The following is a 15,984-nucleotide window of genomic DNA, read 5'->3' as shown; positions in this document are numbered from 1 at the left end:
TCGTCGTGTGCGTTGGAGTCGGAACGGAGGGGACGGAGCTGTGGAAAGGCGGCGACACCAGACGAGGGGGTGCTCGCGTCGTGCAGGAAGCTGCACCCGAGGGAGGCCGACAGCGCGACCTGGCCGAGGTGGAGACGCTCGTCGCACATAATAAAGATCCTCTATACCCCGAGCATCAGCAACCCCCTCCTGTTTCCCCCCGCGCTGAGATAGTGTGACCAAGGGGGCCCCGTTCCCACCCCCTGCCAGGCACTGTCCACGAGGCCCGCGGGTTGCGGGGCCATCGCCGCTCCGCGTCTCATCACCAGACGGGTAGGCCCGACCCGGTCTCGGCCCCAGGCCTACCTCATTCTTGGGGATTTCTTTTCCTTGGTTTTGGGTATGTGTTGTCGGCGCCGTCTGTGAAGTAGAATTGTATAAGTGTTGCCGTGTGCTCGGTAGTCGGTATTAGCTCTGCACTGTGTTTTCACTTTTATATTTGCTTTTTGTGTAAATGGAATTGTGTTTTCTTTTTTTGTGTGCATTTGGTGGAATTGTATTTGTGTGCTTCCCGTGTGCCGCGAATAAATGTGCTTTATTGTTGAACTGTTCTCCCGCTTCGCTTCGTCTTTTCCTCCATTGAATCCCCATCTTGCTTCACGTAAAGGGTTGGTAGTGGGCTGAATACGCCCGATAATTAATCGAACCGTCGAGGTCGACGATAACACTGCTCGGTTATTCTGATAGTACGGAACGGGTCGCTTAAGTGGCCCGTGTCCGAAGTCGACCTGCGGCGAGGTGCGATCGCCCGGTCTACCCTCCGCGTGGGTACTTAGGTAGTTCGAATTTGGCGAGCAACCCTATCCCACGCGGGGGCTGATTGGCTCGATCGCGGTGAGACCGAAAGGTCCACCCGTGACTGGTTCCCGGCGTTAGTCCGAGAGGGTCACGACTGGATTGTCCGTCCGGTGGGCGACGTGCCGCGATTCGAGTTACGTGGCCGTCGCACGCCGGCGGGCGCGAAATCCGCAACAATATATATATGTATATATATATATATATGCATATATATATTTATATATATATATATGTATGTATATATATATATATATATATATATATATATATATATATATATATATGTGTATATATATATATATATATATATGAATATATATGTATATATATATATATATATGAATATATATATATATATATGTATGTATATATATATATATATATATGAATATATATATATATATGTATGTATATATATATATATATATATGAATATATATGTATATATATATATATATGAATATATATATATATATATATATATGTATATATATATATATATATATATGAATATATTAATATATATATATATATATATATATATATATATATATATATATATATATATATATATGAATATATATATATATATATATATATATGTATATATGTATATATGTATGTATATGTATATATGTATATATATATATATATATATATATATATATATACATATATATATATATATATGTATATATATATATATATATATGTATATATATATATGTATATGTATATATATATATGTATATATATATATATATATATATATATATATATATATATATATATATATATATATATATATATATTGTTGCGATATTCGCGCCCGCCGGCGTGCTGACGGCCACGTAACTCGAATCGCGGCACGTCGCCCACCGGACGGACAATCCAGTCGTGACCCTCTCTGACTAACGCCGGGAACCAGTCACGGGTGGACCTTTCGGTCTCACCGCGATCGAGCCAATCAGCTCCCGCGTGGGATAGGGTTGCTCGCCAAATTCGACCTACCTAAGTACCCACGCGGAGGGTAGACCGGGCGATCGCACCTCGCCGCAGGTCGACTTCGGACACGGGCCACTTAAGCGACCCGTTCCGTACTATCGGGATAACCGAGCGGTGTTATCGTCGGCCTCGACGGTTCGATTAATTATCGGGCGTATTCAGCCCACTACCAACCCTTTACGTGAAGCAAGATGAGGATTCAATGAAGGAAATGACGAAGCGAAGCGGGAAACAGTTCAACACAAAGCACATTTATTCGCTATGAACGGAAAGCGCACATATACAATTCCACCATAAGCACACAGAAAAGAAAAACACAATTCAATTTACACAAAAAGCAAATGCGACAATGCAGATCTAATACCGATTACACGAGCACACGGCAACACTTATACAATTTTACTTCACAGACGGCGCCGACAACACATACCCAAAACCAAGGAAAGAAATACCCTCAAGGATGAGGCGGGCCTGAGGCCGAGACCGGGTCGGGCCTACCCGTCTGGTGATGAGACGCGGAGCGGCGATGGTGCCTCAACTCCGCGGGCCTCGCGGGCAGTGTCTGGTAGGGGGTGGGAAAGGGGCCCCCTTGGTCGCACTATCTCAGCGCGGGGGGAAACAGGAGGGGGTTGCTGATGCTCGGGGTATAGAGGATTCCTACTCTGGCTCGAGTCCCGCGACGAGCGTCTCCACCTCGGCCAGGTCGCGCTGTCGGCCTCCCTGGGGTGCAGCTCCCTGCACGACGCGAGCACCCCCTCGTCTGCCCTCGCCGCCTCTCCACAGCTCCGTCCCCTCCGCTCCGACTCCAACGCACACGACGACGACCAGCTCCTTCTTGCCAACTCCACCGCCCGCGAAGTCTTAACTCTCTGTTCTGGTGTTTCTGACGAACACGGTCGCTTATATCAGCCCCGTGGCTTCGCCCTCTCATCTTTGACCCCCTCCCTTCGACCTTTCACCTCGCTCCCCATTGGCCCGAGAAAAAGTGGGCGTGAATGCTTTTTGATCCATAAATTTGCAAATATCGATCGCCCTCCAACGCCCTGGAGGCGGGGCCAAATCGCCCCTCGCTCACCGATTGGACGGCAAAAAGTGGGCGTGTGTCGTTTTTGATCCGTTTTTGAAGCACAAAATCCGTGATTTTGTACACGCTGTTCGGCGCGTGCCCTGCACGAGTCCAACACCGGTACCCACAAGCGGCGCAAGAACGGTGGCGATGCGACGGTTGCGAGGTGTGACGTGAAGGTCGTGGCGGTTGTGGTGAAGCGGCGTTGTGGTTGGTGGTTGATGTTGTGACTGGTGGTGGTAACAATGGCGATTGGTCCAAAATAAAGATAGTAAAAGAAAAACGGCTATCCTGAAGAGTCGCAGCACGCATAAATGACATGTATTCCCACTAGACAACGGGTTTGGGCCTAACTACACATGTACTTACCGAGATACCTCACCTAAGGGACCTGAATGGTGGTTTGCGAATTTGGTAACCACAACACTACCCTCTCCCCTTTTTACAGACTCGTCCCGAGTCGTCAAATTTTCGTGTGCCATCATGTGTAGTTTTCCCCTAGTACATTTTACCTACGGATCCCTGAGTGCGACATTCATGGTATTCGTGTCCCCAAAATAAATAACCTGAGGGCTGCGTAACTATCTAAACAAACTCACTCACACGGACGACTTAAATAAAATTGCCGGCGCTAGGACAGACATGCCGGGGGCGCACTCATATTTACAGTACATCTTAACCTTAACTTACAAATTTTACACTAAACCATGGCCCAGGATCATTGAACTCTGCAAAAGAAAACAGTTAGCAGGGAGCCAGGCTGCCCACATGCAGTCTCTGGCTCAAAACAATGCAGGTGACAGGGAACGTGGCTGGCTGCTCACACGCAGTCCAAGGCCTTCCCTTTTGAACTGAACGCAGTGAACCACAACGGTGCATGGGCTGCACAACGCAGTCTCCGTGCCAGCTCAAGTGGCACACGCAATGAGCACAACGAATGGATGGGTGAACACAAACACGGTGCACGGGCCGCCACTGCAGGCCCGTGTTGTAGCCGCCAACAGGGCAGTTCTCGCAGCTTGCAAACTGTTGCCTTGCGGATCCTGGCGCACATGGAAATGAACAGGGGGGGGGGGGCAAAGCAAAATTGAACGGGGCTGGTGAATGTGGGCAGTGGGCATGGCATGGCAAAGGTGCAGGCAACACAGCCCGCAGAAGAAGGCCGCCGCAGGCAAACACAGCCCGCAGATGAACTGGTCGGCACAGGCCTTGAAGAAAAACAGCCAGCAGACAGATGAAGTGGGCCGGCACAGGCCTTGCAGTAACACAGCCAGCAGATGAAGCTGGCCAGCCTTTGCCGTTCAGTGGAGGTTGGTGGAGGGAGTGCGGTGGTGCTGGCCACTTGGAAGGCGGGCTCGGACCTACCTACCTGTCTCCCTCCCAACCTATCGCCTTTGCCTGTCACTGTACATACCCACTCCCTTAATTTGTCAAACCCCAATTTAGCCCCAACTTATTTTTTTGTTGTTTTTATTTTTACTCCCCCACTATAAATCGTCCCCTAACCCCCTTTATCGTCCTTGTTCGGCTACCCTATCCTGTCACCTAGCCTACTCCCAACCCCTACGTTCCCTTCCCGGAGGGGAATAAGGGAGAGCTAGCGTCCTTTGTCGAGGCCCAACGAAGCCTCAGAATGGCCTCCCCAGAGTTCGGCGATCTTAACACCAAGTGGGTCCAGCGGCCCACAACGACAGCGAGGGGATGGATGGTGCGGAGGGGTACACTTCCTAATCTACCCTATCCATTTAACTGTTAAACTACCCCGGGGCTTTCAACAAGCGCCTCTCGCTTAAACTATTGGTTCTAACAACCCAGATTCCCGTCGCCTGTGTTGGTGTCCTCACAATTTCGGGCCTCGCCCCCCAATTTTCTCTCCGTGCCCTCACACGGTCTCATGGCTGGGACACGTGGCTCCCTCTGGCAGGCACGACCCTCTGCCGATTCTCCGACGATGGCACCCCTGGGCACTACACTGCCTCCGAGCCTACCAGCTCCCTAAACACCGGGGAGTGCCCCCCATGGCACCTCCCCTGAAACGCACACGTGGCAGGCTGGCTTCCCAGGCCCCTTTCCGAGGGTCACCCGTGCCCACAACACTGCCCACGCGGCTAATGGCGCCCCGGGCCCCCGCACCAAGCAGGCGCACCCGTGCCCACTACGCTATCCCAGCCCCCCACGGGCCCTTGGCCTACCACGGCCGACTAGCCTGGTGCCCGGGGTACCCACTCAGCGATACTCACCTTTCGCAGCCACGCTCCCAAGCCCGTCAACAGGGCTCCTGCACCCCTCCAAATGGGTCTCGAGCCTACTTTCCCACCAACAACAAAACGACCTCCATTTTTCAATTTGACTAACCCAGCTAACTCACTTTATACTGACCCCGGGGTCCCTTGGGCGGGAGTCACTCCTCCCCCCAATCACTCATCGCACCATGCATTCCCCATTCACTCCACACACACAGACCCGCTGGCCTCACTCACTCAACATGTACACGTACTCACCTCACAACTCACCAACAACTCTTCAACACACTCACCGCTGAACTCTGCCATCCTCCTAACTACCTCCCCTAACTAACTCGTGCTCCCACGTCGTCCCTTAAACTACAGCACGTTCCTTTTAACACTACGTAGCTAAACTACGTCCCCTCTACACATTCACTGTCTGTCACTGTCTCCAAATAATCCCATTAATCAATTCCCCAACCTAAATCTCACTAAATCCCTCTACCTAATCCATTCCACGGACTCCATGAGGACTTACCCCTGCCCCATGGAGTCGGTCTAACTAAGCTAACCCTTCCCCCTAACTAGTTTCCATCCTGTGCCCAGGTAAGGGGGTCTTCCACCCCTTGCCCAGGAATCCTGTACACCCGAAAGTGAAGCTTGCTCTTTTTTTTTTTTCATGCGCAGCACCAGCGCGGCAACTCGCGCACTTTGCACCTGGCCGTGACGTCATGCAGCTGCACGTGTACCTCGTCCCTCCTTGGACGGTACCATCCGGCCGGGATACCCCTCCTGCCGGATTCCAACCACACGTGCAGCCATGACGTCACCGTGCGCATAAAAAAAAAACACAAGCCCCACGTCTCGAGGGGTTCCCCACGCGAACACATGTGCTTTGCCCGTTGGAGCTGAACACACACGATCGCGTGGAGAACCCGTCCGGTCCAAATCCATTTACCTGCCTAAACTTTGTCCGTCTGCGGGATCGGCAAATCCACTGCGTGCGTTTCCGAACCGGGACTTCACTCTCGCAAGCGAGCACGTGGCGGTCTCGTGCGTTGCACAGCACGAACCGCGTGCTCACTGCTGGGTGAACCCGGCACGGTCCCCGAAACAACTACAGCCGCTACTCGGCTTTCTCTCCTCTGTCGCCGTCTCCGTCTCCATTCCACACACGCATACCTGCGTGTTACGACGCACACAGTCCACACCATCACATTCACACCGGGAGACGCGGCTGCGTGCTCCCGCATGCCAACTGACATCTCCCTCACATACCGCTCTCTCACACACACGGTCTCCCTTGCATACGGCCGTTCACTCACGCGTGCCTCACTACTCACACAAACCATACTACTTACACACGCGGGGGCACTCACCCGCGGTGCCTCATCCACACTCCGTGCCTCACTCACACACGCGGGGGCACTCACCCGCGGTACCTCACTCATACACACGGCGACACTCACACACGCGGTCTCTTCCACACACGGTGCCTCGCCCACACACGCGGGGGCACTAACCCGCGGTGCCTCACTCACACTCCGTGCCTCATCCACACACGCGGGGGCACTCACCCGCGGTGCCTGATCCACACACCGTCCCTCACTCACACACGGCGTGCTGGGAAGCACACACTCCGGCACCATCGCCACCACACCACTCACACACGGGGTCGCTTCCACACACGGGGACGCACTCACACCTTGCACCACACACACAGGGACAACTACACTGGGGATTCGTGTCCCCACAAGGGTCTCCGGGGCCTCTATACCCCCCAAGCTCTCAGTGCACCTGTCCACAGCACCCGTCCCCTTAACCTCGCAAAGCACGACCGAACCCACCTGGTCGTGACTCGCCTCAAAGGGGCATACTCCCTCCCCTCGTTCCTGGAGGAGGCCATCCAGGTGCTCGCACTGGGTCCCTACATGCTCCGCGAGCTCACCCCCATTATCCTCCACTACCTCCGTGTGTGTGTGTGCGTTACTTACCCCGTCTTCATCGTGTTGTCTCTCCTCTATCGTTCCCTTCCCGGCTACCGTCACTGCCAACTCTTCACCCTCTATCTCCCGTGTCTCTATACATTTATAAGTTTCTGTTGTCGTCACCTCGTGTCTCGTCTCGCACGTTTTGGTCTCCCCATTTAATTTTTCCCTCTTGGTCACCGTCGATTCCTCTGTCACGACCCTCGCCCAACACGCCCCCCGAATTATTTTTTTTACCCGCCTCCACCGCGGGCCTGCCAGCCGTTGCACCCCCTTCCAGCTCGTTTGCTTCCACACGTGGAGTCGCCATTCCCAGCTCCCTGGTCACGGCCTTCATGCCCGCCTGCAGGCATCGGCCCATGTTCTGCGTCTCACCCCGCAGCTCTTTCATTTCTTCCCTCATGTTTGTTTCCATTCCGTTCATTTGTTGTGTATTCGCATCCATCGTCGTTTTCACTTCATTAATTTGCTTGTTCATGTCTTTCATTTCGTTTTTCATTTCATTTGTGTTTGTATCCATCTTTTCGATCATTTCCGCATTCATCTTTTCGTTCATGCCTTTCATTTCGTTTGTATTTGCATCCATCCTTGCTGTCATTGCCGCCAGCATGGCGCATAGCTGGGCCATGTCGGATGCACTCAGCTGAGCCGTTTCGGCAAGGGTTGGGGAAGGGTTTTGGTGGAGAGGGGGGGGGAGGTGTCATACACTGCGGCCGCTGCCGCACCCATTTCGGGCTCTGGGTTCAGTTGGGCGAGTCCGTGTTCCTGCACAATCAACATTTCCTGCTCGGGGATTCCATCCTGGACCATGGATCCTACACATTCTACATCCATTTCTAATACCCCCGGCTCCCGCTCGCCTTGAGACGCCATATTGCTTCTCGTAAAGGGTTAATTTCGCTCGCTCGTAATTTGGAGGGAATCGGGGGTCGCTTCTCTCACCCCTGGACCGATTCCCGTGAATTTAGCTGGAGACAGGAGAGCCCGTTTTCCTGTTCTCCGATACCAGTGCCGCGAGGAGGGCGATGAATTTGTATCGCACGACCTGACACCAGTGTTGCGGTATTCGCGCCCGCCGGCGTGCTGACGGCCACGTAACTCGAATCGCGGCACGTCGCCCACCGGACGGACAATCCAGTCATGACCCTCTCGGACTAACGCCGGGAACCAGTCACGGGTGGACCTTTCGGTCTCACCGCGATCGAGCCAATCAGCTCCCGCGTGGGATAGGGTTGCTCGCCAAATTCGACCTACCTAAGTACCCACGCGGAGGGTAGACCGGGCGATCGCACCTCGCCGTAGGTCGACTTCGGACACGGGCCACTTAAGCGACCCGTTCCGTACTATCGGGATAACCGAGCGGTGTTATCGTCGGCCTCGACGGTTCGATTAATTATCGGGCGTATTCAGCCCACTACCAACCCTTTACGTAAAGCAAGATGAGGATTCAATGAAGGAAATGACGAAGCGAAGCGGGAAACAGTTCAACACAAAGCACATTTATTCGCGATGAACGGAAAGCGCACATATACAATTCCACCATAAGCACACAGAAAAGAAAAACACAATTCAATTTACACAAAAAGCAAATGCGACAATGCAGATCTACTACCGATTACGCGAGCACACGGCAACACTTATACAATTTTACTTCACAGACGGCGCCGACAACACATACCCAAAACCAAGGAAAGAATACCCTCAAGGATGAGGCGGGCCTGAGGCCGAGACCGGGTCGGGCCTACCCGTCTGGTGATGAGACGCGGAGTGGCGATGGTGCCTCAACTCCGCGGGCCTCGCGGGCAGTGTCTGGTAGGGGGTGGGAAAGGGGCCCCCTTGGTCGCACTATCTCAGCGCGGGGGGAAACAGGAGGGGGTTGCTGATGCTCGGGGTATAGAGGATTTTTATTTCCCCGCAACGAGCGTCTCCACCTCGGCCAGGTCGCGCTGTCGGCCTCCCTGGGGTGCAGCTCCCTGCACGACGCGAGCACCCCCTCGTCTGCCCTCGCCGCCTCTCCACAGCTCCGTCCCCTCCGTTCCGACTCCAACGCACACGACGACCAGCTCCTTCTTGCCAACTCCACCGCCCGCGAAGTCTTAACTCTCTGTTCTGGTGTTTCTGATGAACACGGTCGCTTATATCAGCCCCGTGGCTTCGCCCTCTCATCTTTGACCCCCTCCCTTCGACCTTTCACCTCGCTCCCCATTGGCCCGAGAAAAAGTGGGCGTGAATGCTTTTTGATCCATAAATTTGCATATATCGATCGCCCTCCAACGCCCTGGAGGCGGGGCCAAATCGCCCCTCGCTCACCGATTGGACGGCAAAAAGTGGGCGTGTGTCGTTTTTGATCCGTTTTTGAAGCACAAAATCCGTGATTTTGTACACGCTGTTCGGCGCGCGCCCTGCACGAGTCCAACACCGGTACCCACAAGCGGCGCAAGAACGGTGGCGATGCGACGGTTGCGAGGTGTGACGTGAAGGTGTGGCGGTTGTGGTGAAGCGGCGTTGTGGTTGGTGGTTGATGTTGTGACTGGTGGTGGTAACAATGGCGATTGGTCCAAAATAAAGATAGTAAAAGAAAAACGGCTATCCTGAAGAGTCGCAGCACGCATAAATGACGTGTATTCCCACTAGACAACGGGTTTGGGCCTAACTACACATGTACTTACCGAGATACCTCACCTAAGGGACCTGAATGGTGGTTTGCGAATTTGGTAACCACAACAATATATATATATATATATACATATACATATACATACAGTATATATGCAATTTCAGTACTTTTGGGTGTCATGGGACCTTTAATGGGTTGATTAATACACAGAATAACACATCTTTGCGATTGGAAAAGCCACAAGAACATGAAGCATCACTTCACTTTCCCAAAATCACAATCTGGTGTGGACTGAGTTTGTCACGAATCTACAATTCCTATTTTTTAAAGACTCTAATAACCAAAGCAGGAACTGCGATGTTAAGTCGTTATCTTCACATGCTGAAGATTTACCGATGGAACCTGGTGAAAAATAATGAAAATGTACAGTTTCAACCAGATGGAGCCACATCCCTCACCTCTCATGAATTCCTCGCTTGAATGAAAGAAAAATTTCCCACTCACATTATCAGTCACAGAACTTAATTCCCATGCCACCACTCCCACCCACCCCCCACCCTCATCCCCAGATCCCATGGCCTGTCACCACTGGATTTTCTTTGTGGGATCAAGTCAAAGGGAGTGTTTCAGTTTAAACCAACCACATTTTCTGATTTGAAAGATGCAGTTATTCAGACTATCTCGGGAGTTATGCAAGACACCCTTCAGAAAGTTATGCATAACCTGTTGCTGTGCATAAGAAAATGTGTAGTTTAAGTATCGAAACGTGAGGATTGTAACAAATACCTCATTCATAAAAATCTTTCATAACTGTCACTGGTGGCGTAATGGTTTTCTTTTGTTTTATTTACCTTTTTTTATGGCCCACCCTGCATTTATCACCATTGACTGTGTTAAGCTTTAATTGTAGGCCTTTTTAACTATGTTCAGGTTGTCATCTTAGCATTCTGTGGATGGTTTCCTTGTTTTGCTTGGCTGAACGACAACATGGATGATCCCTCAGCTCTCGTTTTTGAATAGCATCACATCTGCTTAGTTTCAGCATTTCTGTGTGGTTGGGAGAAATGCATGTTCTTTTGTTTGGCTTTGATTGTCTGGATTTTGCTCTTCAGGTCCCAATGCTTCATTTTTGCCTGGGGGAGTTCAAGGAAAACGAGATTCGGCGACGGTCGAGCCACAGAAGAAAATGCGAATTTTCTACCAGGTATCTCTCATCATCCCATAGTTTGTTTTATCCCCAATTAACTACACTTCTTTAATGCCTGCAATCCACATTCTCAAATTCCTTCTGTGGCGTACTTTGTAAGTGTTTCTCAGAAGTTTTGTGAATATGAACACCTTGGAACAATGGTCATAAAATGTTCTGATTTGAGCTGTTACGGTACTTACCCATGTTAGCTCGAGTCTGGTAAGGAGTATGTTTGAGTCAAGATGACATCAATTCATTTATTTATTTTGTCTTGCTCTAGATTATAATAGATTATATACCCATGATCATAATTTTTTTTTGAACTTTTATTATCCCCCGCCAACCAACGAAGTTGGCGGGGGATATAGAAATGGGTTCCGTCCGTCTGTCCGTCACATTTCGTTTCCGGAGCTTAACTACAAATCCCCTCAATATATATTTACGAAATTTGGTACACATATCAAGCAAGTGGTGAACTGGTGCCTTTTGATATTTTCTAATTGATAGGTCACATGGTTTAGCAGCCATGTTGGATTCAAGAAAAATATTAAATAATGTTTTTTCTCTGGAATCACATAACCTAACAAAGCAAAAATTTGCAACTATCATCTTCCATCAGGTCTGCATACAGAGTAAAAATTATGACGTCACAAGTCACATGGTTTGGCAGCCATCTTGGATAGAAAAACACGCCTCATCCGATTAACATGAAACTTCACACACGTATTCCACTGGAGGATTGGAGGCAGAATCTAAATTTATGATGTCATAGGTCACATGGTTTGTCAGCCATCTTGAATTGAAAATTAATAATTTTTTTTAAATCTTCTTCTCCAGAACGGCTCGACAGATTGAGGCAAAATTTCACACACACTTTCCCCAAGACATCCTTTCAGAAGTTTGTTAATTTCTAATTGATAGGTCACATGGTTTGGCGGCCATATTGAATTTACCCTAAAACCTTCAAACATCTTCTCCAGAACGGCTGGTCAGATCAAGGGGAAACTTCACATACATATTTCACACGCTTAGGGAATTTAAGTTTGTTAATCCTCATTTACTACGGCGGGGGATATCGAAGACTTTGTCTTCAACGGATGCGAGTTATCCCCCGCCAACCAACAAAGTTGGCGGGGGATATAGAAATGGGTTCCATCCGTCCGTCCCATTTTGTTTCCGGAGCTTAACTACAAATCCCCTCAAGATATATTTCCGAAATTTGGTACACATATCAAGCAAGTGGTGAACTGGTGCCTTTTGATATTTTCTAATTGATAGGTCACATGGTTTGGCAGCCATGTTGGATTCAAGAAAATATTAAATAATGTTTTCTCTGGAATCACATAACCTAACGAAGCAAAAATTTGCAACTATCATCTTCCATCACGTCTGCATACATAGTAAAAATTATGATGTCACAAGTCACACGGTTTGGCAGCCATCTTGGATAGAAAAAACGCACCTCATCCGATTAACACGAAACTTCACACACGTATTCCACTGGAGGATTGGAGGAAGAATGTAAATTTATGATGTCATAGGTCACATGGTTCGTCAGCCATCTTGTTATTATTATTTTGAGTGCTGGAGGTAGGTGCTGCATTGCAGATTACGTAAGTCTTGCTTTAAATAAGACATAGCTGATTGTCCTATGTGATTGCACAGTATCTTTCACAAGAGTGGTACTTTTAGGCAGCACCTTTATCACAGACCCTGCCGATGGGTGGAATTGAATGTAGATGTTAAGCTAAATGCAAAATATTTATTGAAGGATTGTTAATTGGATCGACTAAATCCATGAGCATGGAGATACCAAAATATGACAAGAGCATGATGGGCTAATGGGCCTCTTTGTGTGCAAAAGTTTTCTTGTGTTTTCAATATCGGTAAATGTCAAATTTTGTTTATGCATACATTGTGAACACACCTGGGATCTGCAAGCAGATAATTCATCGCTGGATGCTCCTATGAAGCTCATCCAAGTTTTCATGCCCTCTCTGTATTCAATCACATCTCTGTGCAGTTCCTATACAATAGCAACCTGAGGCAGCAGACTGAGGCAAGGGATGATCTGCACTGTCCCTGGTGTACACTGAATTGTGGTCGGCTGTACAGCCTGCTCAAGCATCTCAAGCTTTGCCATGGAAGGTTCATCTTCAACTATGTGGTCAGTATCCTCCATTGAACCTTACCTAGACCATGTGCATAGATCAACTCAAACAATGAGCAGTTTCACACATGAGGAGAGTTGGAGTAAGATGTCCTTTTGAATGATTGATTAGTATTCAATTGTGGTCTAGCTTCTGCAGTTTATTTAATTTTTTCTATCACCCAGTTAGGAATTTGGGGTTTAGAATTCTTTTGACAAGATTGAAGGTTAAATTGGTCATTCGATCAGCCAACAGAGGTTCATCTGGTTTGCGAAAGCCTTTAAAATTGTGACTGTTGGTGGTTCTGAGAGCTTAGGACTGTCAGGTGCTCCGAGAACCAAGGAGTAAGCAATGTCCTTTATCTCGTAAGCAGACAATTCTTCGGGAAAGAAAACTTCATTTCATGTGTTAGGCCTTTATGTGTATATCTTTCCTTTTGCCCATAAACACCACCACTTTTGTTTTTTTTTGTTTGTTTGTTTGTTTGTTTGTTTTCTTGGTTTCCTTTGTCACAAGCAATTTTATTCCTGTTAGTAATGGAATATGTTGATTATATCTGTCCTGTCCTTTAGCCTCATCCAAAAGGTGCACGGATTGATGTCTCTGTGAATGAGAGTTACGACGGCTCCTATGCGGGTAATCCACAGGATACACACTCTCAGCCAGGGTTTGCCTTCAGTCGAAATGGGCCAGTAAAGCGCACTGCTGTGACGTACGTGCTTGCCTGCAGGTCAGTATATTACAACATGGAAAATGCCTGGACACATTTTCCATTTCTTTAACTTCCTTTTGGCGTTAAAATACCCATGTTAATCTCCACTTTTTGTGTTAACTTGTCATCATGTTGTTATTTGTTTTTTCTTTCTTTTTTTCAGGCCTAAAAGACCCAAGCCCAGTCTGTCTGAATTTTTGGAATCTGAGGAACTGGAGGTGGAGCAGCAGCGGCCTTACGTCAGTGGGCACGATCGCTTGTACTTTCACAGCGACACCTGTCTGCCACTTCGTCCGCAGGAGATGGATGTAGACAGCGAAGATGAGAATGACCCCGAATGGCTACGTGAGAAAACCATCCTGGTTGGTCATTGTTTCTGGCACTCTGTCTTACTATTTTGTAACGATGTGATGGAATGTCATTGCTTGAAATTCCCATTGGATTTTTCCAACCCTCACTTTTGCATGCTATGCTGTTGTAGCATCATGCTCATCTGCAGATTTGTAACAATATAAATATTATCAACAACCCCAATTTGCATAACGTGTATGAGCTCTCCATGTACATCTCGGGTTTCCTTCATCACCTTGTCTGCAGATATTTTGTCGACTCTATCTTTTGAAGTAAGACTCTTTGCAAGACCCTTAAAACTTGCTCTTGTTTGTCAAAGAATGGTAAACTACCCTCATTTCAGGCAAACAACCCATGGGCTATACGTTAAATTGATTCAAAAAATTCCAACGGTGGGGTATACTCATGTGTGAGCTGTTTCGCCATACGGCACGTAGCATAACCACTGGGGGCCCAAGTTAAATGATCAAGGAGATACAAACAGAAGCTTTTTTTGCAAGTTTAATTATAATAGATTTAATTAGTTATTTCACCTGCACATATATATATATATATATATATATATATATATATATATATATATATATATATATATATATATATATATCTAATTCCATAGCTATTAAGGTACTGGTAAATCATTTTCCGTAAAGCCCACAAAGTCCTCGTCTTCCTTCTGTGTCGCTGTGAACCAGCTGAACCAGGTTTGAATTGACAAGTGTGGGGATGTGTTCAGCCGATATGTGCTGTAAGTGTTGAAATGGCCATCCAAAAGTCTGAACATGTATCATATCGAGGTCATACCTGGAAACAGAAGAACAAGATGAACCCAACTAACCTTACGGAACTGTGGAATGTACTACGGGATATTTGGCACAATAATTCTGTAAGAGCGATTCCGTCGTATACAGAAAGCATGGTTAAAAGAGTGATGGCATTCAAGAAGGCAAAGGACGGACACACAAGGTATTGACTGATCCTGTAAAATGACACTTCTTGTTATTTACTTCAGCACTTTGTTTGACACTCATTTATAAAGGCTGTTAACTTACAATAATCAACAACCTTGGTGGTTTCTAAAGAACTGCAAAGTGAATAAAACTTTGTTCGTCACCCAAGAAAACTCAAAGCCACTTTGGCTGTACCATTGAAATGCTGAATTTCAAGCTCACATCAAGCTTCATTACCTCCATGATTGATGGGCAAAAAAAATATTTCATTAAAATCACCAATCTCTCAGCTTCATGATGGGACGAAAATTTGCAGTCAAGCCAATCACCTTGTTGTAGCGATGATAGTCCCTAAATCCACCGATGTGATGATCATTATGCATTCCTGCATGCCTTGCAGCAAATAGACGAGTTCATGGATGTAAACGAGGGTGAAAAGGAGCTCATGAAGATGTGGAATCTACATGTGATGAAGCATAGGTAAGTGTTTGGTTGTATGTATGCTTTGTTCAAGTCTCAAGCAATCCTTTGTATCAAATATTTTGCCAACCAAATAGCAAAATCCTTTTCTAAACCTCACCCACTGTCGTCCCCCTTGCACATTCCATACTGGTTCAAGCTTCATTGCCGATGGCCAGATGTCCAAAGCCGTTTTGTTGTTCGTGGACGCATGGGGTCCTCGCCTGCTGGAGTTGGGCCTGTGGCGTAATCTTCTCTTGCACCTTGTCAGCCTTCATGACTTCAACCTCATTGGGCAGGCTGCACTTGAAGCTGCCATGGCTCGCTTGCGAAAATTATGTGATCGGAAGTCTACCCGTGATGCAGAGGTGAGTCTCAAGAGATGGGTAAGGAAAACTAATGAAGTAAAGATCAAGTTGTGTAAATGTGTAAATC

At 47.9% G+C, this 15,984-nt stretch overlaps 1 protein-coding gene across 4 annotated transcripts in view; it reads left to right on the top strand.

The window, feature by feature from the left end:
- Nucleotides 1-15,984, top strand: part of SUZ12 (SUZ12 polycomb repressive complex 2 subunit) — an 86,296-nt gene that overhangs the window by 67,361 nt on the left and 2,951 nt on the right. For all 4 annotated transcript variants that reach the window (XM_085858194.1, XM_085858193.1, XM_085858196.1 and 1 more), the window contains 6 exons: nucleotides 10,851-10,942; nucleotides 12,951-13,094; nucleotides 13,650-13,807; nucleotides 13,953-14,151; nucleotides 15,491-15,570; nucleotides 15,710-15,917. In XM_085858194.1, the coding sequence (XP_085714320.1) occupies nucleotides 10,851-10,942; nucleotides 12,951-13,094; nucleotides 13,650-13,807; nucleotides 13,953-14,151; nucleotides 15,491-15,570; nucleotides 15,710-15,917 (881 nt within the window). The remainder of the gene's footprint in view (nucleotides 1-10,850; nucleotides 10,943-12,950; nucleotides 13,095-13,649; nucleotides 13,808-13,952; nucleotides 14,152-15,490; nucleotides 15,571-15,709; nucleotides 15,918-15,984) is intronic.

The sequence above is a fragment of the Eptatretus burgeri genome, chromosome 15 (genome assembly GCF_056783735.1).
Source record: "Eptatretus burgeri isolate ZD-2024b chromosome 15, Ebu_testis_v1, whole genome shotgun sequence".
Lineage (NCBI taxonomy): Eukaryota > Metazoa > Chordata > Myxini > Myxiniformes > Myxinidae > Eptatretus > Eptatretus burgeri.
Note: the sequence above shows the minus strand (reverse complement) of the source record. Positions and strands in the feature narration are given on the sequence as shown.